The sequence below is a fragment of the Macadamia integrifolia genome, unplaced genomic scaffold (genome assembly GCF_013358625.1).
Source record: "Macadamia integrifolia cultivar HAES 741 unplaced genomic scaffold, SCU_Mint_v3 scaffold1998, whole genome shotgun sequence".
Classification (NCBI taxonomy): Eukaryota; Viridiplantae; Streptophyta; class Magnoliopsida; order Proteales; family Proteaceae; genus Macadamia; species Macadamia integrifolia.
Window position 1 is genome coordinate 10267 of NW_024868458.1, and position 23072 is coordinate 33338.

The following is a 23072-nucleotide window of genomic DNA, read 5'->3' on the forward strand; positions in this document are numbered from 1 at the left end:
AAGCATTGTCAAAATGTAAAAAAATATGAACTGGGTCATAATTGTTATAAATGAATAAAATGTGTTTGTAATTTTGTTTAAAAGATACCAAAAAGTAATGGTAGTAGAAATATACACGCTTTATATATCTATTATTATATCTAAACTAACGATGTTTCCTCTCCCCTGCCCCCAAAGAGCAGTTTGGGAACTATTTCCTATTTCTCTAGTCTAATCCTGTATTGAAAGTAAGGAACTTTTTTTTTTTTTTTTTACAAAAAAAAGAAGGAACCGTTTTCCAACATCATATCACGCGTGTATATATATATATATATATATATATATATATATTAATTATATATGACTATTGGGTCCATCACATAGATGATAGAATAGATAAGATATATGATGATGTGAGGATGGAAAGGGACTTATACTGCACCTCTCAACTTTATTTTCAAATGCATCATCTTCTAAAAGAGAAAAAGTCTAGATATCCATCTACCTGTCCACACTAGACTAGAGAGGATGAACTTCCCGGAAAGCGAAGAAACGGGGAAGAGTGTAGTCCCCTCCTCTTTTTTAATTTGACTAGAGAGGGGGTCATCGCAGCGCCTTCCAGCCATCTATTTGTCTGGCCGATTCCTGTCGACGGGAGTGGAAGAGTGAAATACAGCGATACCGGCCGGTGAGTGTGGATGTCTGAGATCAGTTTCAGGTCAGTTTATTGCATATATATCTTTCTCAGCAGATAGTTAATCTTTTATCCCTTTTTGAATTCCCTTTCCTTTCTCACTTTCTTCTTCTTGTATCCAGTGAAAGGAAACAGGGCAGTTGAGATAATTCTGTTCATACTCATTTAAACGCAGAAATGAAGGTGATGCACTTTAGAGTTGGAGAAGAAGTCGAGGTCTTCTATGTACTAGAAAAAAGGAATGTGGAAGTTGGTGGATGGATTCCTGCGACCATTTTGGATGTGGACGGATCCGAATATTATGAGGTAGAGACTAGGACGCTGCTGGAGATAAATAGGATGAAAATGCGTGTTGGAAGGGATAAAATAAGACCTCGGCCGTCTCCGGAGGATGATCAAAATGATAGGATCTTTGAGGAAGGCCAAGTCGTTGAGATACTTTATTATGACTTGTGGATCACTGGGAAAGTCTGGGAAGTCCATCATCATGGCACAGCTGGGACGAACAACATCTCTTATTCTGTCCTTGCCTTGCATCCATATTGGTCTGGTAAGCTAAAAATATATTCAGTGTCCAGGTCGCAAGTACGAGTACGGCGGCAATGGGTGGATGGGGAATGGGTTCCTACGCCACCGCGACGTTTACATAATCAACAGGTATTTGAAAATCTTTTATATAATTATTTTCTATAAACGAAAAAAAAAAAAATGAAGAACTTGACGTTTACATAATCAACAGGTATTTGAAAATCTTTTATATAATTATTTTCTATAAACGAAAAAAAAAAAAAATGAAGAACTTGTTCAATAAAATAAGATTACAGGGTGAATATAGAACTCCTATTTGATTGATTCATTGAAATTGTTACAGGGTCTTTCTATACCTTCAATCAAGAGTCGAGACTTTTCCAGTGGGCTCAAAGACCATTCCACAATAGAAAGGAGGTTAGTCAAACTTAAATTAGTAAAAATAAAAAATAGGAAATTAACAAATAGAGAGAAATTCCAGTATGCCTTCACCCAAAATTGATCAATATGCCTTCTTCTTTTTTTCACATGGGAGAATAATCTTGAATTTATGATAGTTGAATGTTTAGAAAATGATTTGAATTTATCATATGTCAAATTTTAAACTACATTTCTATTTATGCTCTTGTATGTAGGCCTACCATCCCGTGTGCTTCCATGCACTCGATATAGTCTCTTCTCTCTCTCTCTTTTCTTTTTTTTTCTTTTTTTTGAAATTCCCTGATTTACTATTTGGCAAACTCAGATTCACCTATACAGAAATTTTTTAGCTCCACTTGAATTGCACACAAGGGGGTTCTACTTTACTTCAAGGTGAGGGCATACTGAGACCCCACTCCCAAGTAAATAAGATCCAATAAACAAAAAATGAAAGAGGCAATTTAAATTCTAACAAAGAAGGTAGGCCATAGTTACAACTGAACTTATGTAAATTATAAGTGATTCAGTCATACATTTCTTGCTTGTTTAAAGCTAATTTATTTTATGATTATTATTATAATTGTTGTTGGTGTTGTGACTTGTAAAGGTCTGATGAAAGAACTACTCTTCTTCAATTAAGAGACAGTGGGGCTCAAGTTGAGGTTTTTGAGGATTTTACGAATAAGTGGATACGTGCCACCATTAAGGAATTGCAGGAAAACCAAATAAGAGTTCAATATAATGTTTGGTCTTGGATTAAAAATTCTTTGCATGAGATTGACAAGTTTTATGATATGTCTCGAGTAAGGTCGCCGTTGCCACCTAAGATAAAAGATGGGAAAATCTCCCTTAATTTGCACCAAGTGATTGAAGTGTGGAACAGTGACTATCTTGCATATGGTAATGGTTGGTGTCTGGGAGAGGTCTTGGAGATAAGTTATGTCATGAATGACTCAATTCCTATACATTATTGTGTCAGCCATCCAAGAATGGGCTACATAAATGTGGAGGAAAGTGAAATAAGGATTTGTCAAAAATGGGAAAATGGTCAAGGGTTTCAACCATCGTCGGCTTTGAATATGGCACCGGTAATTTATTCTTCTTCCCACTTATATTCTTTCTTTTTTTTATCTTCAGGATGATTGCAAAGTAAAAAATAAAATTTGTCATAATGAAAATGTTAATATTTGTGTAACATATGGTCGCATATACATGGCATGACCCACACTATAGAGTCTTCATATGTCCCCCAAGAAAACTCTCAGGAAACAATTACAAGCTTGTCCCATGAGATATTAATTGAGATGGGTTGAAGCCTTCGGGTAAAATATCTGCAATTTTGATAATTCATGTTCACTTTTAGTCCATAATGTCCATTCTTTGTTAAAATAGGTCTACTAGTAGTAGTAGTAGTAGTATCAAGAAGGCTGGAAAAACCTTAAGAGATTGCTTCATCGGTGGGGTCATGTGTTTGCCTGGGCATCTCTCTGCCGTTCTCATTAGAACCGACATCGTCCCAGCCCAAATTATTCAGATTGGTTGCGTTTGGATGTCAAGTAAAGAAAAAAAATAGTATAAATTGTCTTCCCAATTTTCCCGTGTTTGGAACACCACTGGAAGATAGAAGATTCCATCAAATTTGAAACCACCTGGGTTCTCATGCTTTTTTCTTATGCCATCATAAAAAAAGTCTCGAGGAGAGGGCGAGAGATTAAAATGGGTTGAAGAGAAAATTTTGGTGGAGAAAGAGAGAGAGATATATAGAACAGAGTCGGATTCGGACTGAGCCGGCTGAATGGACCACTTCCACTTCAACTCCTCGTTCAGAATCCATATCTTCTAAATCTTCTTCTAACCTGATAGTATTGATATTGAGCGTTTTTTATTTTTAATTAATTTATTTATTTAATTTTTAACTCAATAATTACAGAGAGCATTGGAACCCATGTATCCGTTGATTCTCATTTTCTCTTTCTTTCGTTGGTGATCTACAGCCATTAAAAAGAAGAAAAATGGAGGAGACTCATTCATTAATTGGAGCTGAGGTTGAAGTCTACAGCTTTTATCGGGATGGATGGATTACGGGGACCATAGTGGGATCGGTTGGAAACCAAATTGAGGTTGAGGCTGAGATTAGGAGAGAATTGTGGAGAATAACTGTTGATGCGTGTAGAATAAGGTCTCGACCAGCTGCGGAAAGAGAGAACAATCGGATTTTCAAGGAAAATGAAGTAGTTGAAGTACAAGATGATAATGGTGTTTGGAAGAAAGGAGAGATCTGGGAAGTACATCATGGTACAAGCTGGAAGAACCTATTTTATACCATCAAGGTAGTGGACGTTTTTGATATATTGAAGGGTGTATCGAAGTCCCGAATAAGAGTTCGTCCGAAGTGGGTGGAAGAAAATTGGACAGATTCAAGTTTTGAGCAGGTAATTAATTAATTCCTATTTAGAGAAGAAGGTTCCAACTTCCAACGCACCCTGTTTGGCTGTTTATGTTTATGAAGGCATTTTTATCAACACACAGCTGCTCACTATAGCTTATAATCACCAATATTTAGTAGTCATAATATTCCCCATATCATAAATTAAATTCTAGACCAATCTAATGCTCCCACATGTTACCATCCAAAGAACAGAGTGGAAAACTCTATACATGGTTGGACATTGGGTTGGGCCTATTTAAGAAATTTCTCATCGATATACCATGTTAAATTATTATATCCATAGTGGGTGTATATATATATGCAGGAAGGAACTCTTACCATAGGTGTGTAGGAAACTTTTTTTTTTTTCTTTTTTAATCATTTATACATAAATTTCTTGTTTTGTATATAACTGTCCAAGTTTGACCGGTTCCATTTTGGACTCTTTACAGCACTCCTCCTTTCCTTCTTCTACGGAATTAAAAAGGGTTGATGATGGCACATGGGATAAGAGGAGGTTTGTATTCTAAACTATAGGTAAGAGAAATAAATTTTACCCAGAAAAAAAAAAGTATATATATATATATATATATAAATTGGGATAATATTTTGAATGTTATTATTGTTATTATTGTTGGTATATAAAAGCATAGACGCTAATAATGGTTCAGCTCTGCTGCTCACAATGACCTCTGGAATTCTGGGGAAATAGGGGCCAGAATCCAACTTATTCATACATATTATAATAGTTGTTACCATTGAAATTTGGCTTTACTAAAAGGAAAAAAAAAATCTCAAGTTTCTATATATATTAACTTAATCATACTAATTTTATATGTTTATTTATAACGAAGGAAATTGGAAGATACACAATTTTGCATTGGAGATAAGGTTGAGGTCTTCAACGATGAAAAGGGTGGATGGATGCCAGGTAGGACCATATTGGAATTGCGAGGAAATCAAGTTTTGGTTGAATCAGAAAACATGTGGGATTGGGGTGAGCCGCAGTTGTATGATGCATCGGTGGTAAGGCCTAAACTGCCAGTGGATGAGAAAGAAGATAGCCATCAGAAGAAGATATTCCAATTACACGATGAGGTCGAGGCATATGATTCTTATTATGATATCTGGTACAAGGGACACATCTTGGAGGTGGAGGTATCGAGAAAACAGAACGCTTCATTTTATGTGGTCTCCAACAATCTCAGAAGAGGATACACTTACATAAAACAAAAACGACATATAAGGGTACATCGTGAATGGAGAGATGGGAAATGGATTCTTCATGAGCCACGGTCTGATTCATCGCTCAACCAGGTAATTTTATATATTACCATCAGACCTGTTTTTTTTTTCTTTTTTGTCTCTTTTCATGTTAAACTTCTTTTTTTTTTCTTAAGATCTCTTATGTTTACTTGTTCAACCATTTCACACACAGTAACAAAGATCTACCATCAATTGTGCACTCTTGAGGCATATTTTTTTCTATAAGAAAAAAAAAAATCACATTTTTCTCATATCATCGTTGGGTGCTCGTTAATTGAATGGACCACCTAGAAACAAAGATCCCTACCTGGTCATGTTCCCCTACGCCTAGGCACAGTGGGTGGGGTGAAGTCCACCTTGCCCCATTGTCTTAATCTACAAGACGGCGTCATGTGATTCTTTTTCCCACAAGTAAAGATGGCATTATCTGAATTGATCTTTCTTTCACATGTTAAATTTCAGCTTCACAAAAATCTTTCAAGCGGCAAAAATAAAACTTTAAAGATTCATGCATGGTAGACATTGGGATGCTATCAATACAAAGGAGGATATTTAGATCTGAAATTTGACAGTTGACTAACCCACACTATGTCTTGTTTATCTCACTTTCAAAATAGTGATATCATCTATCCATCATCCATGTGATACAATGAGTGTGGGGCAATTTTGAGTAGCTTATTAAACTGGGAGCAGTATTGAGAATATGTTTTTTTACTATAAATAAGAAGAATATATTGGCAAATGACATGATTGAGTAAAACTTGAGATGTAAAATGTGTCAACAATATATCTATGCTGCAAATATTAATCATTTTCTTACATATATATATATATCCTTAGTTCAATTTCTATTAACTGAGAGGTTTGCAGGTGTTAATAAAAGAAACAATTATGGATCAGACACAGCTTAGCATTGGAGCGAAGGTTGAGGTTTACAGAATTAAGTCTGGAGGGTGGCACACAGCAACCATCTCGAAGTTATGCGAAAACCATATTGAGGTTTGGATTGAAGATGAGTGGGTAATAATGCATGCGAATGCTTCCAGATTAAGGTCTCCACCTCTGGAGGAGTTGGAGAATGATCATAATATGTTCAATTGGGATGAATTTATTGAGGTGTATTCAGATGATGATAAAGTATGGCGAAAGGGAGAGATACTTGGTATTATTCCTTCCGAACTGAAAAACATATCTTATCACGTCCTCATTTGGTCTGATGACGGTGGTAAGATAGAGACTGTATCACAAGCAGAAATGCGGGTCCGTCGGGATTATGTAAATGGAAAATGGATCTTTCCCCCTTTTGGGACATCTTCACAGCCGGTAAGTACCTTTTCCATACTCATCATACTTTCTTTTCTACTCTAGATCTCTCTAATCTCTAATGAGGTTTTATTTGAAGTCATTCTCGTTTCTTCCTTCTCATAACGTCTTTTTTTTTTTTTCCCTTATAAGTATATTAATGAATTGGCTGATGAGTTGAGTCGACAGTGTTCAGTTAACAGAAAAGCTCATTGGATCATAAATTTTTTTTATACCAGATATTGATGTTTGATAACTTGGCAATTGTAATGTAAAGCAATAGTTAAATGAAATCAGCAATATTTTTCATCTAAAATTAAAAAGTTCTGCATGATTTAGAACAAAGCAATTTTTTTTTTTTTTTTTTTTTTTTTTTTTTTTTTTTTTTTTTTTTTGTGGATTGTCCATTATATTTTTTTTCCTTCTTGGGTTTTTTGGGAAACTAAATTTATTTTGGAGACAAAGAAATAGGATAAGGAAAATCGAATTCTATCAAGGAGTGCATCGTATGCTAGAGTTTCCCTAAGTCTCTCTCTCCTCTCCCAAAGAAATGACATCACTACCTTCTCTTGTGGGAAGAAAGAGATAGACTTAGGGAATGCTAGCATACATTACGCATGTAGATGTAGACAGAAATCACTTTCCATTAAATAATTATAAAATGATCATTTAACACACTCGTGCACACACCCAGACCCATTTAACTCATTTAATTTATAAGACTATGCTTTCAAATGCATTTTAATGTGGTTTTACCTCAGGCCTTTGGTGTTCTCCAAGGCCCATTATTTAGAAAAGCCTTTTCTTAGACCCTATTCATTATTCATTGCTATGTGGTAGATCAAGGGGAGCCAAATTTTGTAGGTAGACAAGCCTCAGGTTACTCAAAAGCATGTCGAGTTTCAATTAAAGTAAAATTTTCCACATGGTGAAGAAAACTTCAAACTTTTATAAAATGGATAAAATATGGAAACTTTGGGAAAATGCATCGTTGAAAACAATTGGATAGAAAAGCAACCTCCTAGGTGGGCCATGTAATTAAAGAAACTTTTGCCATACAAGGAATAGAAAATTAACCAAATGCTTTCATAGAAAATTAAGAAGCATAGAAGCTAGTGTACCTAGAGTCAATTATGATTAATGGCTACTCTGAATTATGAAGGTGTGTCTCAATCAAGAACAATCTAAGCAAGCATGCAATACAACGAATTGGGTTGAGATTGATAATTGTCAACACTTAATTTTGGCTGCATTGTGCAGATTAGGTCATTGACAAAAGTGGTGGATGAACAACATAATGTTCCCTTCCTAAATCCTGCAGAAGGTAAAGGAACTAATAGCTTGAAGACTGTATAAATGATATTTAGTTTCTTTCTTAACTATTTAGAGTCTCATGCTTAAATTGTTTTCAAGCAGCAGGAATATCAAATGCGATTAGGCCTGTAATTGGTGGCTCATCTTCTATCAATCGTAAGACATTACATGGGAGCATTGTAAAATTTTGGACCTCCCAAATAGAAAGTGGAAGGTTCTTCAGTGTAATTATTGTGAGCAGAAATACAAAGGTGGTGGGATTAACAGAATGAAGCAACATTTAGGTCATCAAGAAAAGGGGGATGCAGCGCCTTGCCGAAAAGTTCCTGAAAGTGTTCGAGATCAAATTCAAAATGATCTTAACATGGTTTCAGCTGGGAAGAAAGTAAAGCCAGGCAATGCTTCAAAGAAGATCCAAGACAAACAGGTATGAAAAGAAAACCACAAAAAGGTTACTACTTAAACTATGTTTTAATGCGTACTAAGTTTTGGTAGGTTGAGATATGTTAATGCTCAATTTCTAGCCAATGATAGGTTGCTTCAGTCAAGTTTTCTATTGAGGAGTCAAGTTGGAAAGGAATCAAATATTATTTAATCCTATTCAAAATGCTTGGACATAAGCATTTTGAATAGGATCTAAATCATTAACACAAAAAACGATGCCCTAGAAACAGAGTTCATTTTCAATGTATGTTTGCTTTTTCAATTATGTTTTAATATTATCATTTTATTGTTCACTGAGATTGCTTTTACCTGGCACAGTATGTTAGCAGACAGGTTGATCCTATACAAGGAGAAGGAGAAGAAGATACATGTCTTCTAGTTAAGGAAGGAAACATGAAGGCTGACCCAACTGGCATTGTTGAGCTTTCTGGACTACTAGTAGGTGGCCAACATAAACTTATTGAAAAAGCTACTCCTCTAGAACATATGAATTCCATTTTTTTTGCTGCTAGCTATGAAATGAGCCATGCGAATGATGAGACTTTGATTGATAATATGCAAGAAGCAACTGGTGCTATTACTGACCTAAGGGACCAGGCTTCAGCTACTATTACAAGGCCCCAAACCTCAACTGATCAAGCATCTTCCTCTAAACTAGTCCCCCCTACATTTGATAAGCAAAGGTCTGAAGTAATTGAGAACAATCAAGATCTAGATAACAGATTGAGCACTGTGGATATAAGTACTAATGAGTTGAAGAGTGCTCAAGAGAGGCAATTTGGAGCTCTCTTTGTTTATGAAGCAACCCAGTATGAAAATGTACAGGGGTATATGATACCAGTCAGTTTATCACACACATTTGATTCGATTTGTTCTCATCATGGTGATATCTTCGAATTTTGCTCCATAAAAAGGAAGGATACACGCAGTCTTTTAATAGTCCAAATGTGTAAGATAGTTCAACAGATTCAAGCTACCAAATATGAAAATATTTCTGAAGCCATGATAAATGAATGGGATGAGGCTTGCTCAGATCACAAAGCCCTGAATATTTATAATGATTGGCTAATGAGCTCGGTCAAGACACTTGAAAAATGTTTTAAGGAGAAAACAATGGCTAAAATGGTGGCTTTGGAATTGGAAATTGTGAAGAAGAAGATTGAAATTGAGATCAGAAAGATAGACATGGACAGTGCAAAAATTGATTCCATTTGCAACCGCTATGGTGATATCTTTAAAAGATGCATTATTACAAGGAAGGATACACGTCGTCTTATGTTGGATCAAATGTGTGAAGTAATTCAACAGATTCAAGCTACCACTTATGAAAACATTTCTGAAGCCAAGATGACTGAGTGGTACGAGGTTTGCTTTGATCACAATTCCGTGAAAATTAAGAATGAATGGCTAATGAGCTCAGTCAAGGAACTCATAAATTGTTTTGAGGGGAAAATAGCAGTCGAAACGAAGATCTTGAAATTGCAAAATAGTGTGAAGGAGAAGATTGAAAGTGAGATAAGAAAGATAGACTTGATGATGGATCCATCATATTCTAAGTGGAGAAAGCGTGCTGATGAAGATGTCGATGTAAGTACAAAGAAAATTACTATGATTAGAATTCAAAAGTTTACATGACCTAGTCATTGGTGCTAACTGCTAAATGGTCAGTTGTAGTTTAGTGTACTTCATTATAGTTTATTTAAATGAAATTGACAAATAAATTATATAAAAATAATTTTTTTACTATGAAGTTAAACATGTGGTTTTTGGGTCCTACAAAACTTTGCAAATAAGTGTTTTTAAGAAAAAACAAACAAAAAAAATTGATTGCCCACTAGTTTATTGCAACTTGTTATCTTCTTTTACAGGTCATGTGGAAAGTGAGTTCATCAGAGATGCATTTTACAGAATGTCATGAACAACTTAAAGCCGAGTTATAAATTCTAGCCTCCTCCCTTAAAGAGTATGTTTTTCTCTGTATATTAGGCATTAGAGTACTAAATGATTGAAAATAATATAAGAGTAATAACTTATAATTAAGTTCAAAACATTTTTCTTTCTGGTCAATTTGAAAACCTCAAATGAAATAATCCTCCAACAAAAAAAAAATAAAAAAAATTAGTGTAAAAATTTGTTGTATTATAGATACTTGTATACATAAATATATACATATGAACCATATATATAGACCAAAAGTTCCTTCAAAATTTTAGTAAAAAATTACTAACATGGTAAAGTTTCATTTCGAGTAGCATACAAAAAATGGCCATGAAATTTATTACTTTGGCTTTACTGATAAAGCTGGATTTGTGGTCTAAGTTTTAAAGTTTAGTTTCTGATTGGCATGGAGAACTTGATGAGTTGAGTTGGGAATTTTTCTACATATGGGAAATTGATGAGTAGATAATATTTTTCTATTGGAACTAAATGCTCTACAATTTAGAATAATGCTCCATCTTTTATTATCTATGATGTAAGCTGGATTTTTCAAAAAAGATCCAGATATCAGTTTATGTAATTTGTTTCAGATTATGTTGGTTTGGGTTCTTATTCTGGTGATGGTAATACCAAAGGTGGAATAACGAAACAGTTTGTTTTGATTGTATCTTCTCATTCTTTTATTTAATGATATTCTTTTATTTACTTTTAGAAAGAAAAAAAAAATTATTTCACTCATTTAATAAGTTCATAGTAAGATAAATAAAGTAAGCTCATGAACTTGGCAGGCAGTGAAGAATCCTGTAGCACATCATGATAGATTCATAGTAAACGACATGGATGGCAGTGCAAGCAAACAAATCTTCAACATGAGAGAAAATGATGGGTAAGAAAAAGAATAAAATTAATAATTGAATGGTGTATCCGTTATCTAAATTTGCAAGAGTCATCCGTTGTGCTTTCAATAAAATTATAATTTTGGCTTACATGTACGGTAACATGTGATTAATTCTAATTATATGATATAATTGTCATTCATAGAGAACTTTCGGTACACATAGGAGACTATTATGCAACTCAAGTGGAACTCTACACCTTAGAAGATCAAAATTGGATTGGGAGTCCAGTAAGTTCACTACATGATAGTATTCCCCATAGGATTATTCTTAATTACCTCATATACTAACAACCTATTATCTTTTTTGGATGTTATGTAGGTTGTTAATATCTTCGGGCAAATGCTAATCCTCAAACAAAAAAAACTAGATGGAGTCATATCGCGCCACTACTTTCCCACATACTTTGGGGTAAATTTTTGTTTTTGTTTGTACAAGATTAAAACAAGTGATGACCTAAGTTAATAGTATGTATTAATTTTCTAAATGGTTATGTAGGAAAAGATTGCTAAAGGAGTAGAGGATCTAGAATGTTTCTATTCAGTGAAGAACCTAGACTACAACTTGACTCGTTGTGAATTGGTAATTATTTAAAAAAATCCTTGCCCCAAGTGTGTTTTTTTTTATTATGTTTACATTTTTTCCCGTTTTGCTATACCTTTGCATTGAGTACATCTTAATTCTTTTTTGTTAAGTATGTTGTTGTAATGAGTAGTTGACTATGTACTAAACTTTGACTACTTATAGTGATTTGTATGCAGCTTTTCATCCCCATATGCTTGGATAATCATTGGTTCTTATACGTGATAAATTTGAAGGATCAAAGAATAGATATTCTGGATTCCATACGAAGAAAAAATGTTCCTGATATTACACACCAAATTGTGGTTTGTTTATTGTTTATAGTTACTTTTTATCATGGTTCATTTAAGACATTATTTTAATTTCCTAGATGGCTTAATCTATGAATGATTTGTAAAAGGATACATGCGAGAGGATATTAACCTTGCTAAATGAAGGGAGGATACTTTCAATTTCCAAATGGAGTCAAGATCGGCCTCAACTTCCATTACAAACAAACCTGTATGTTTTTCATTAATATTGGGTTTAAATAAAACATTCTCTTATGTTTTCATTATATATTGACTTGCTTGACAAATCTTGTCATAGGAATGATTGTGGTGTCTTCATGTTGAAATTTATGGAGTGTTGGAATGGGGAATTGACTGAAAATTTCTCACAAGTATGGATATGTTTGTAATCTATATGGAGCATATACATATAGAAATTCATTTTCGTAGTTTTATATTAATTTAATGATTAACTTATTATATTTTATTATTTATTCTTCCAAAATGAAGGATGACATTGTATTTATCCGAAAGAAGATCCTAGAAGACTTGATGCTATTCTCCGGAAACAATGCTAAAAAGGAAACTTCAATAAAGTAAGTCATTTTGTTTTTTATCAATAGATATTATTTGCATATTTTAAAATCAATAGGTATTGTACATTAATTTTTTTTAATATTTATTTTTTTCTAATATTTATTAACTTTTATTTAGGTATTAACCGAAGGCGCGACTATTTGGAGCGTATGAATCTTTAGAACATAATTGTACTAGGATGCACTCAATTGTATTAATGTGAATCTCGGGTTTTGAAAATTCCCGGTCATCCATTTTGAATTGGGTTGCAATAAACTGTTTGATTTGATCAATCTTGATTTTGATGCTTTGATTTGACTGATCTTTTGACTTAGTTTGACTGATTTGAGAATTTTTTTTTTTTTTCACTTCGTATGAGCATTATCATTCAATTCAAAAATTGATGGGACTACCACCATTTGATATATCGATCAATAAATTTGATTTTGACCAATCTTAATAGAAAATTGAATATGTTTCCAAAATTGTGGCTTTTGTTGATTAAAATCTGATGCATGCATTGGTGGAGGGTTAATGTAGGGTATTTTGATAAACTTTGCACGTTTTATGTTTTGATTCTGATAACCATAAAATTGGTAAAAAGTTAAAATTTACTGAAAATTTACTGAAAATTTCATTTTAAAATTCTCAAGAAAATCCATTTTTTTATATTGGTAAAGTTGAAATCTGGGTTTTATCGTCAAACCGGTAAAATTGACCGTTGATCCTTCTGTTGGATATTTTGATGTATTTCTATCAAACCCAATTTAATTAGTTAAATTAATTGATTACATTTTCAGATACAAAGAAGATTTCTTTGAGGAATAAGTAGTCCCAGGGGACCAACCAGTAAGCAGTAACAATGGAAGGGATCTAGTGGGTCAGTCCACATTCATCCCTGATTTTCCCTATAGAACCTTCTGTGGTGTTACAAGCAATTGGTGAAATCTCTCTAATCTCCATAACTTGTGATCACCATGTTTTGTATGAAGCATGTAACAGTTTGAGGCCGTTATAGTGGAGATGATCCCACGGCAATTCGGTGCTTCTAATGAACCGCCAAACAAGTATGATAAGAAGGCATGTTTAGTCAATGGTTGAGACTTTGAGTCTCCAAAGATCCTATACCTGATTCACTTGTTTCAAATAGAAAAGAGCTAGATAATGTAATTACTCTCTTATTACAGACACTGCAACTAAGAAATATACATTTTGACCAATATACAAAGGAACAAAAATACAGTAAACTAGCATGAATTGGATGCATATGGATATTTTCAGAGACAAAGCATCCATCAAAACCAATTTCCTTGGCTTAACAAAAAGAAACATATGACATACACTTGCACCAAAAATACGCCACCATGTGCACCTGAAAAGCTCATCCAGTCCGTATCCCATTCCCAGCTAGAGTGTCAACTTGAGTAACTCATAATTCTAATCGCCAAATCTTGGCTTTGTTTCTCCATCTTCTCTGGGTTTAAATCACCGACTAGTGGAAAAACCTCTGAAACTTGGGCTAGGAGGGGAGAATCCTCAGCATCATATTGTAGAAGATTGTCACCTCAAGGGTATGAAGCAATTCTGTTCATGTCCATGTTGTCGACATTCAACACTTAATAACCTCTCTACCACAATGAAAGCACAAAGATTAGGACCAAATGATCATCAACTAATCTAAAAAGGCAAAGAAAAGGGAGCGTAATTGTATCACTCACTCCAGGGATAGACGGTCTTCTACTGATCCCATCAAGCCAAATACACCGACATGCCTGATCCAGCCAAGGGCTATTCCAAGAATCATGAGACAACGGTTGTGAAATGACTGCATGCATACAAGATGACAGAATCATTACCCCACATGATTACATAAACTACTCACATTTCATACGATATTAAATAATGATACTTTTTAGATGTTATTTTTAATTTACTTTTCAAAACCAAGGGATTTGGATGCTAAGTAAAGTGAAATTTAATAACGAAATATGGAATGATTTGGAGTTAGTGATACAATCAAGTGGCGTTATGATTACAAAAGTTTCTTTTTAAAGTTTGAAAATTTCATTTCCCTTCAATATCTCGTGCAACCAAACAGAGCCTTCAGGTAATACAATTTGCAGCTTTCCATCAGGTATGGGATGCACTAGTTAACTATGTTTTCAGGTTCCATCTCTGTCGACTCTATATGCTACTGAACATTGGACCATCTCTCTCACAATTACCTGTTGAAATTTGAATTTGTTTCCTTCAATTAGCAAAGGAAGCTGGGATTTCTTCTGGTTCTGGTGAATGGTTGGAGACTATCAGCCTAAGAAATTACTGCAATACCAGGGAGCACTGTTACATACATACTAAGTTTTTTTCGTGCACCCATGGACCATCCAATATGCATCTTCCACATCCCTTCTGATGAATGAAATAGCAAACCTGTCTGGCAACAAAAATAACTAGAAGTACAAAAGAGGAGAAATTGCTTCTTACAAGGTCCTGTCCAAGCAAGCTGGCACTGACAACCACATAAATATACCATATGCAGGGCTGAACTGGCAGATCCAGCCACTGTACCGGGCATGTGACATTTGTCGGCACATAGCAACAGAATGCCCTACCAGTATTGAACATATCCCCTTAGAAACGGAAAAAATTCGTCTGCAATTCCGATCTCGTACAATTTCGTAAAATACCACCTTCAGGGGGTGACACGTGTATTGATACCAATGCAAGGGTCCAGATCTGATTTTAATGCCTTTTCACTGATTTAATATTTTATTAGTTGTATCAGATCTGGACCATTGTATTGGTATCAATACACGTGTCACCGCCTAAAGGTGGTATTACACAGAATTGTACGAGATCGGAATTGCAGACAATTTCAACCCCTTAGAAACATGTCCCAATAGAAACAGTAACCAGAACTATTAAAAAGAGGAGTTGCCTTTACAAGCACCATCAAGGTGAGTTTTCTTTAACAACCACCTATTCAAGCCATGTGGAGGGCAGATCAGGCTAACAACCATTGGGTGGCTAGGCCACCTTTTAGCTTGATCATCTACAACTTTTTGAAGCCCATCTTAATCATATCGTCCACTATACATCTAATCCTTCTCTTTGTATTTTATTCTTTAATTTGTCCGAAGTTTACTTTTCCACCATCTCAAAACTCAAGGCAGCCACCAAGCAAGATGCATTTATTCTGAAACTTGCCAAATTAGAAGGTGTTGTCATGGACAAATTACCTACAATATAAATTCCAGATGAGCAGCCAAATGGAAGATACTTACCACAGTCAAGGCAAAGCTCTAAGGAAACGTTTACCCTAATAAATTGGAGACTAAGAGCCCGTTTGGTATCATTTTTGTTCCAGAAATGCCGTTTCGTGTTAAAAACGAAAATTTCAGTTTCTGTGTCAAAATACAGTTTTTAAACGAAAAAATGGTGTTTCAAAATTTCAGATTTTTATCGGAAATTTTTTTTTTTTTTTTTTTTTTGTAAAATGGAACGAAACTGGAAAGAAGGAACTCCAAAATGGAGTTCCGTCCAATCTCATTTTTTCAGTTTTTTTTTTTCACTTTTGTTCAGAAAAAAAACAGAAACTGACCATAAGTGCGCCAAACAGAAGATTCCATTTTTCGTTCCAATACAACGAAAAAACTCCAAAAACGTTTTTTTAGAACGATACCAAACGGAGCCTTAGTAATCTAGTACTATATTTGAAAGACTCAAAATAGTAACCGATAGACAATATCTTTACTCAAAAGGACAATTTAGATGCCAGCAATTAAGGACAGATATGATAAAACAATAGCTAACAGGACCTGCATGATAACACTTCTGTTTCTGGGCTATGTTTCCATTCCAGAAATGACTTTTGGTATTTCTGTTTCTGGGCCAAATTTTTGGGAAAAAAAAGCGTTTGGTAATGCATAATAATTTCTATTTCTGGGTCAAAAAAGAAACAGAAATGTGATTGTTATGCCCAGTAATATTTGTTTCTGGAACTTCCATAAATTTACAAAAATGTCATTGAATACTCAAAGACTTGGTGCAGGGCAAGGTGGTGTCGATGGAGGTTGTAATATCCTACTTCTTAAACCCAGTCTGATTACACGGTTGATCCGGTTTAACCATACAGGACCCGAACCGGAGAGGGTTAAGGCGGGTTCCTTATAGATCATGATGGCAAGGGTAACTTTGAACACCAGCTGGCCAGACAAGTCCGAGTCAGTGCCAGAGGAGATGGGTGTACCCAAGCCGTGTACATGCACATACCATAAGGCCATGTACGGATAAAGCAGGTATGTAGCCGTATCTTAAAGCGCATACGTATATTATATCTTATGCCGAGAGTGAGATTCGTGCCGAGAGACGAATTCCATCAAAATCCCACTTGTTGGCCAATTTTCGGCCCTCAGGTGGGCGCATCCGCCCACCTGAGTGACCCACCCATGAGGTTACAAGATGTCTTAAAAGGTATAAATAGCTATCATTATATTTTTCCTTTTTCTCATTTATGACACTCGGACGTTTGGTGAGAAGAGTAAAGAGGAGAGAGAAAAGAAGGGAAAGAAGAGGAAAAGAGAAAGAAGAGGAAGAAGAGATGGATTTCAGCGGCGCCGAGGTTTGATCTTCTCATTCCGACACCGGAAGAGTGATCTTCAATACGAGATCTACGTTTAGAGGTGAGCAAAGGCTAGGTTCCTTAAACTTTCACCATACCCAAACGAAACCCTTGATTTGAGTAGAGTTTCTTGAGGTCTCATAGATTCCCCTTGAGATGATGAACCTAAGGTTTAATAGATGGTTTATATGTTGATTTTGAAGGATTTGAAGGAGTGTTTCCATGGTTGGAGGAGCATTGGTGATTTGAAGTGATTTTGGGGTCTTTGAACGAGTTCTTGGGCAAAAAAGGTAAGAAGGTTTCCATTCCTTAAATCTAACCTAGATCTAGGTTAGAACCATCTTATGAGACCTTGAATGTGTGAAGAATGGGTTTGGAAAAGCCCCATTTGATTCCCCAAAGGTTGGGGAAAGTTTAGGGAAAAATGGTATTTTTTCGCCAAGATCGGTGGGCCAAACCGGTGGGCCAAATGGCCTGCCTGAGGGCACCCGCATGAGAGGGCAGACCCTCGGGGCCAACCGGTGGGCCCAACCAGTGGGCTAACCGGCGGGCCCAATCAGTGGGCCAACCGACGGGCCAACCTGCCCGTCGGTCTTAGCAGGACCCTCAGGCCCAACCGAAGGACCCAATTGGCAGGCTAACTGGCGGGCCGACCTGTTCGCCGGTCAGGACCGGTGGGTCTGACTGGTGGGTCATGACAGGTGGGCTGTCCGACCCACCCGAGAGGCTCCCAAAGTGATTTTTCGTCCGAACGGACCCAAAACGGACGTGCGACCTTCTTTTAGGATTATAAACATGATTTTGTCATTGAATAATGTTAATTTTGATCCCAAAATGGTGAAATTCTAACCCCATTCACTTATGTTAGGTTCACCAAAACGTACGCTTCTCGCACCGGATCTCACCCGTACCGAGCGTGAGTCCTTGTACACTACAGGTAAGTGGGGAGAGGACGTTTGGCCTTATATTAAGGCTTGTTTGGCATTCATTTAATTGTATCTAGACTACTCATGTCGTCATACGAATTATGTGTAACTTAGCCATCCTCATATTATTATAACTTGTGTGTTGTGTTTATTTTCTTAATGTCAAATGATGATGTGAATATGTGATGAACGATGACATCATTGTGCATAATGCATTTAGTAGACTAGATGTCATAGTTGGCTTGAAAACGAATGCATTGGTGGACCGTGGAATGGGACGCAGAGGCACAATGCAATCGTACTATGTCATATAGGAGCATACGGTGTAGGATTATCATCTTCCCGTGCTACGACCCTTCCCAACAGGGGTTGAGGTGTTGGGTTACCATTTGGGGGGAAGCAGTGGTCACGATTGTCGGGTCACTGTGGCGGTTAGACATACGCCCGGCTGGTCATTAGGACAGTCGGCAACCCCGGTGGTATATTCAAGAGGGTCAATCGTACTGCTTTTAAATTGCTGGAGTCAACACCTTTAATTTCTGTCATTTATTTTATGTTGAGAGCCAGTGGTTGGTATGTTTTACTTTTTCGAGTACTCACGGTGGGCCTTCTCCGACAGCCCTATGGGCGTATCGCGGGATGGAGTTCGCGGCTTGTACCCGGAGTATACGCGCACTGTGGTTGTAGTAGCACTAAACCAAGGACTTAGTAATGTTATTTAGGTGGATGTGATTTAAAATGAATTACATAGCATATAGTGCATATGGTTGTGATTTGTTGTATGGACTGCTGTGTGGTCCTTCTTTTCACTTACTGAGCTAGTGAGCTCATCCCACGTGTGCACCACTTTTAGATGATTTTGCAAGTCCTCAACCTGAAGAGCACGGGTCGGGCCCCACAGTTGAATTCCCTGAAGAGGATTGGTGGGTCCTCGAGGAATTAAAGCAAGGCATGGATTACTCGTGCGAGGGCTATGCTCCGGGACCGTAATTTTGATACCAAGCTGAGCTCTTCTTCTGATACCGAGCTGAGCTCTACCTTTTGATACCGAGTTGAGCTTTACCTTTGATGCCGAGCTCAGCTCTACTTTTGATACCGAGCTAAGTTGTATCCTTTGTGTTTTTGATGATCCCTTTTGTGTACTTGATATGTAAATTGTATTCTTTTGTGTAAATATCATACCTGCGGGCCATATGTACTTAATTATGTATTACAATTTGGGTATCAAGTCTAATGGGAATATTTACAGGTAAATTAAGCCTTCCGCTGAACTGATGAACACTTTCTTAGTTGTGTGTATGCTGTGGTTGGATACTGTATCAGATGATCCTGGTAGGTTTGGGTTAACCGGTGTTAACCCGGTCACCGGTCCGGTTCTGTGTGAACGGGGTGTGACAACGGTGGTATTAGAGCATGATGCTCTATTCCACTCACAGCATACCATTAGACCCCATAGAATCTATAATAGGAAATGAGATTGGGTTAATGTAAAAACCTTAAAGAGTTAAAAGCCAAAGAAAGAAAGGAATAAAAATGGTTGTATTTAGTTATTACATTCATGGCATGCACGAGAGAAAATGAAAGATTAGTTAATTGATGTCACAACCCATCGAGTACGAGTTTAACGAAATTTTGGCAGTATAACGGCACAAAACGAGATTTCCAAAAATTTTCCACACAAACACCTGATAAACAACATATATATAAATATTAATGATCAAAATTAACAAAAAACACCACAACTAAACTACACAAGAATTCAAACATACAAATTCACCACAACCACCATCAAAGCACATCACCCCATAAATAAGTCCAGTTACAGAGAAAGTACAAAGAATGAGAAAAGAAAGAAAAATATAATAAGATCAACAACATGAAACAGGTGAGAAGCTGGTGTGGACGAGCTAAGTCTTCACTGATCATCGTCATCGTCATCGTCATCGTCTAATACTACTACTCCGTTCACCTGAGGTCTAGAGTTAACGTTGAGTCGACGGTTGTAGTAGTCGAACCTCGAGTTCACCAGCTGTACATCCCTCCAAAGTCGACCAAATTCTGCTGAAATGGCATTGGCCGTTGTGTCCAAGTCCTGACCCAGTCTGAGAAAGGAATTCTCCAAAGTAGCCTGCCTCTCCAAGATGTGTTCCTCCCTAGAGGCACTTTCATCCAGTCTTCTTAACAGCTGATCTTGCCCGTCCTTCAAGGCCCTCATGGTAGTCATCATGCCCTCAAAATCAAAGGTGCCACTCTCAGGTGGTGGGGCTCTATGCTGTGGGCCTGCAGCTCTAGTGAAGCCAGGATCAGCACCTCTCCACTCATGAGGCACCTCCTTAAGGATGTCCTCATCCACAAAATCATCCTCCCCACCCTAAGGAACATAGTCCTCATCCTCCTCACTAGACTCCTCCTCCATGGGAACATCCTCCCTAGGGGCAGCCCTCCTATCCCTACCTCTCTAAGCTCCTACTCTCTAAGGTACATCCATAAGAGTGTGGAGACCCATCCTCAATAGATTCCCCTTGTCAAATTTATCTACTGGCATTTTCCCCTCCTCACCACTCAGGTCCACCCCAAAGAACTCAAAAATCCTGGTGAGGATCCTGCCATATGGAAATCCTCCATCCTCGGGGAGAGAAGTATGGTGCTCCATGGTCTTGAGGATGATGTAAGGCAAGCACAAGTGTTCGGCACCTCCCTCTAAGGCCGTATAGATGCAGTAAGCTAAGAAGGCTGCCATGAAGCCCACCTGGTTCCGATGACCTCCTCTGGGGAGCAAGTTGAACTGGACCAAACGGGCAAACACACGAACCTCTGGGTAAAATGACGTCTCAGAATCCAGACGCTCCGTGCTGCCACAGATGGTCTCATAGATGTGGTCTGGTGTCTCCAAGCTTATGAACGGGCCCATGGGTTTACTCCTGGGAGGACTGTAGATACGGTGCCTAGCTGAAGAAATACCCAAAATACTAGCCAGGGTGTCTGTGGTCAGCTGAATGTCCACCCCCTTCACCATACTAGTTATCGCATACTCTCCGTACTGGTAGGAACCCTCCAAGTTACAATAGAATCTACGAACCAGCTGCTCATAGCACGAACGGTCTATGTGGAGGATAGACTGCCAGCCCAGTGCGGTGAACCTCTCCTAAAGCTGAGCCTTGTGGAAGTCGTCAACTACCACAGTCTTCTCCATCATTACAGACCTCTTCAGGAAGGTCTGCCAGTTGGTTGCTGCCTCTGAACAGTGGAAGAGTTCCTCGTCATAGTCAGAAGGATCAATAAGGGCAGGTCCAGGTCGCCCTGTGCGAGGGGCTGGGGAACTAGTCCCTGCACTCTTCCATTTGGAAGTGGTAGTCTTATGCCGAGTGGAAGAGGATGCGGGTTCCTTGCCCTTGCGAGAAGACATCCTGGCAAGAAAAGAGGAAAGAGGGGTAAGTAAGGAAAAAGGAATAACAAAGGGAATAATAGATGGGTGAGCAGTAAGAGGAAGCCCCAAAACCCAATTCTCGCAAAACAGAAAATGTGACAAGTGAGGAGTGATAATAAGCCTATGAATGAAATGCCTGGCCAATGACAAGACAGAGATTATGGCAAAACAGAAATGTGACAAAGGGCATATAAAGCATGGCAAGTAAAGAATGATAGAAAAACCCCAATTCTCATTGTGCAAGTTCAATCTAAGGAAAAAAAATGATGAAAAGACTCGCAATAGAGTAAAGCTTGAAGCTACAAGTCTAAGATTGAAATGCCATCGTAATGCAATCAAGAATAGGCAAAAAAATCTGCTAATATGCTATTGAGGTCCACAAATATGAAAGGATGTAAAGAGAATCAAAGAGACCCAACACAAAAAGATGGATTTTCATGGGAAGAAATGGGATTTCAAACATACGGGACTTTCTATGATCTCTACAGCATGTCAAGTACAAATCAAATACAAGGCATTGCATTTGAGTTATTAATTGGGAAGAAAAGAGCAGAAATTGAAGAAATCCCCAAAATGGAGAAAACTAGGGCACGGTTAGGGTTTTCTCTCAAAAATTGAGAAGTAAATCCTAAAACTAGAAACAAATCACAGAGAAAACATCACATTCACATGAAATCGCTGTTCTATGGAAGGAAACACATAAAAGAATTGAGATTTAAGACTACTCAAGAGTTCTACCCCCAAAGTACATGTTCTGAGAAGAAAATGAGGAAGAAACTTACTTGTGAGTAGAGGAGTTGAATCTTCCCAAAACCGCCGGATCGTTGAGTGAGATCGTTAGTGGAAGCGTCAAGGAGCTCTCAAAAATTTCCTGAGAGAGAGAGAGAGAGAGTGTGTGAGGAAGAAAACGTGAGAACAAATGATGAACAGGGGCTTAAAAGCCCTGTTTGAAATTGTCGCTCGAGTAGGACTGGCGGGCCGACCGGCGGGCCGTGTCAGCCCATCGATTGAAGATTTGGACCGACGGGCCGACCGACGACCCAACCTACCCACCGGTGGCAGTTCGCCGGTTGAGAGAAAACCTGAAAATAAAAATAAGAAAAAATAAAAAGGGACAATGTGGGGGTATTATTATTATTATTATTATATACTTAAAAAAAATCATACCCTATAATATCCCGTGCGTTGGCATATGATTATGTGCCGATATAAATTCTAAGGTGTTTAACCAATGTGGTGTATGATATGTTTCAGGTACAGGGATACGATGGTACGTACTAGATCCGGTAGCAATGCACGAGGTACCTCGTGTGGTCCTTGTCCGGTCGGTCGACTACCGAATCCCAGAAGGTCCCGCTCTGCGGGGCAAACCTCACTTCCACAACCTCCAGAGACCTTTGGTCAGGGTGGGGCACAAGGGGACTCACCTATGACTGCACTTCCGAACCCTCCACCGATTATT

At 37.4% G+C, this 23072-nt stretch overlaps 2 protein-coding genes and 1 long non-coding RNA gene across 9 annotated transcripts; 2 read left to right on the top strand and 1 right to left on the bottom strand.

Annotated features, from left to right (window-relative positions):
- Window positions 1-466: 466 nt before the first annotated feature.
- LOC122065400 (protein AGENET DOMAIN (AGD)-CONTAINING P1-like) lies at window positions 467-8119 on the top strand. Of its 3 annotated transcripts, none has more exons than XM_042629209.1 (9): window positions 467-697; window positions 796-1330; window positions 1545-1615; window positions 1994-2014; window positions 2229-2709; window positions 3616-4053; window positions 4502-4566; window positions 7878-7941; window positions 8034-8119. In XM_042629209.1, the coding sequence occupies exons 2-8, from the start codon at window positions 851-853 to the stop codon at window positions 7888-7890; spliced, it is 1569 nt and encodes a 522-aa protein (XP_042485143.1). In that variant the 5' UTR covers window positions 467-697; window positions 796-850; the 3' UTR covers window positions 7891-7941; window positions 8034-8119. The 3 variants fall into 3 exon arrangements, with proteins under 3 accessions (XP_042485143.1, XP_042485145.1, XP_042485146.1); XM_042629211.1 differs by having other exon boundaries at window positions 8037-8073; XM_042629212.1 differs by lacking the exons at window positions 7878-7941; window positions 8034-8119 and adding an exon at window positions 6186-6322.
- On the top strand, window positions 8075-12929 carry LOC122065399. Of its 5 annotated transcripts, XM_042629204.1 has the most exons (11): window positions 8077-8358; window positions 8694-9962; window positions 11102-11199; window positions 11355-11439; window positions 11531-11620; window positions 11708-11791; window positions 11971-12096; window positions 12192-12292; window positions 12380-12452; window positions 12571-12656; window positions 12775-12929. In XM_042629204.1, exons 1-11 carry the CDS (start codon window positions 8200-8202, stop codon window positions 12779-12781), a joined length of 2178 nt encoding a protein of 725 aa, XP_042485138.1. In that variant the 5' UTR covers window positions 8077-8199; the 3' UTR covers window positions 12782-12929. The 5 variants fall into 5 exon arrangements, with proteins under 5 accessions (XP_042485140.1, XP_042485141.1, XP_042485139.1 ...); XM_042629205.1 differs by lacking the exon at window positions 11971-12096 and having other exon boundaries at window positions 8076-8358; XM_042629206.1 differs by lacking the exons at window positions 11971-12096; window positions 12192-12292; window positions 12380-12452 and having other exon boundaries at window positions 8075-8358.
- Window positions 12930-13746: 817 nt separating this feature from the next.
- Window positions 13747-14853, bottom strand: LOC122065414. The gene is made up of 2 exons (XR_006136003.1): window positions 14355-14853; window positions 13747-14264 (listed from the first exon to the last, which is right to left on the bottom strand). It is a non-coding gene; the product is annotated as an uncharacterized LOC122065414 (long non-coding RNA).
- Between the last annotated feature and the right edge of the window lie 8219 nt (window positions 14854-23072).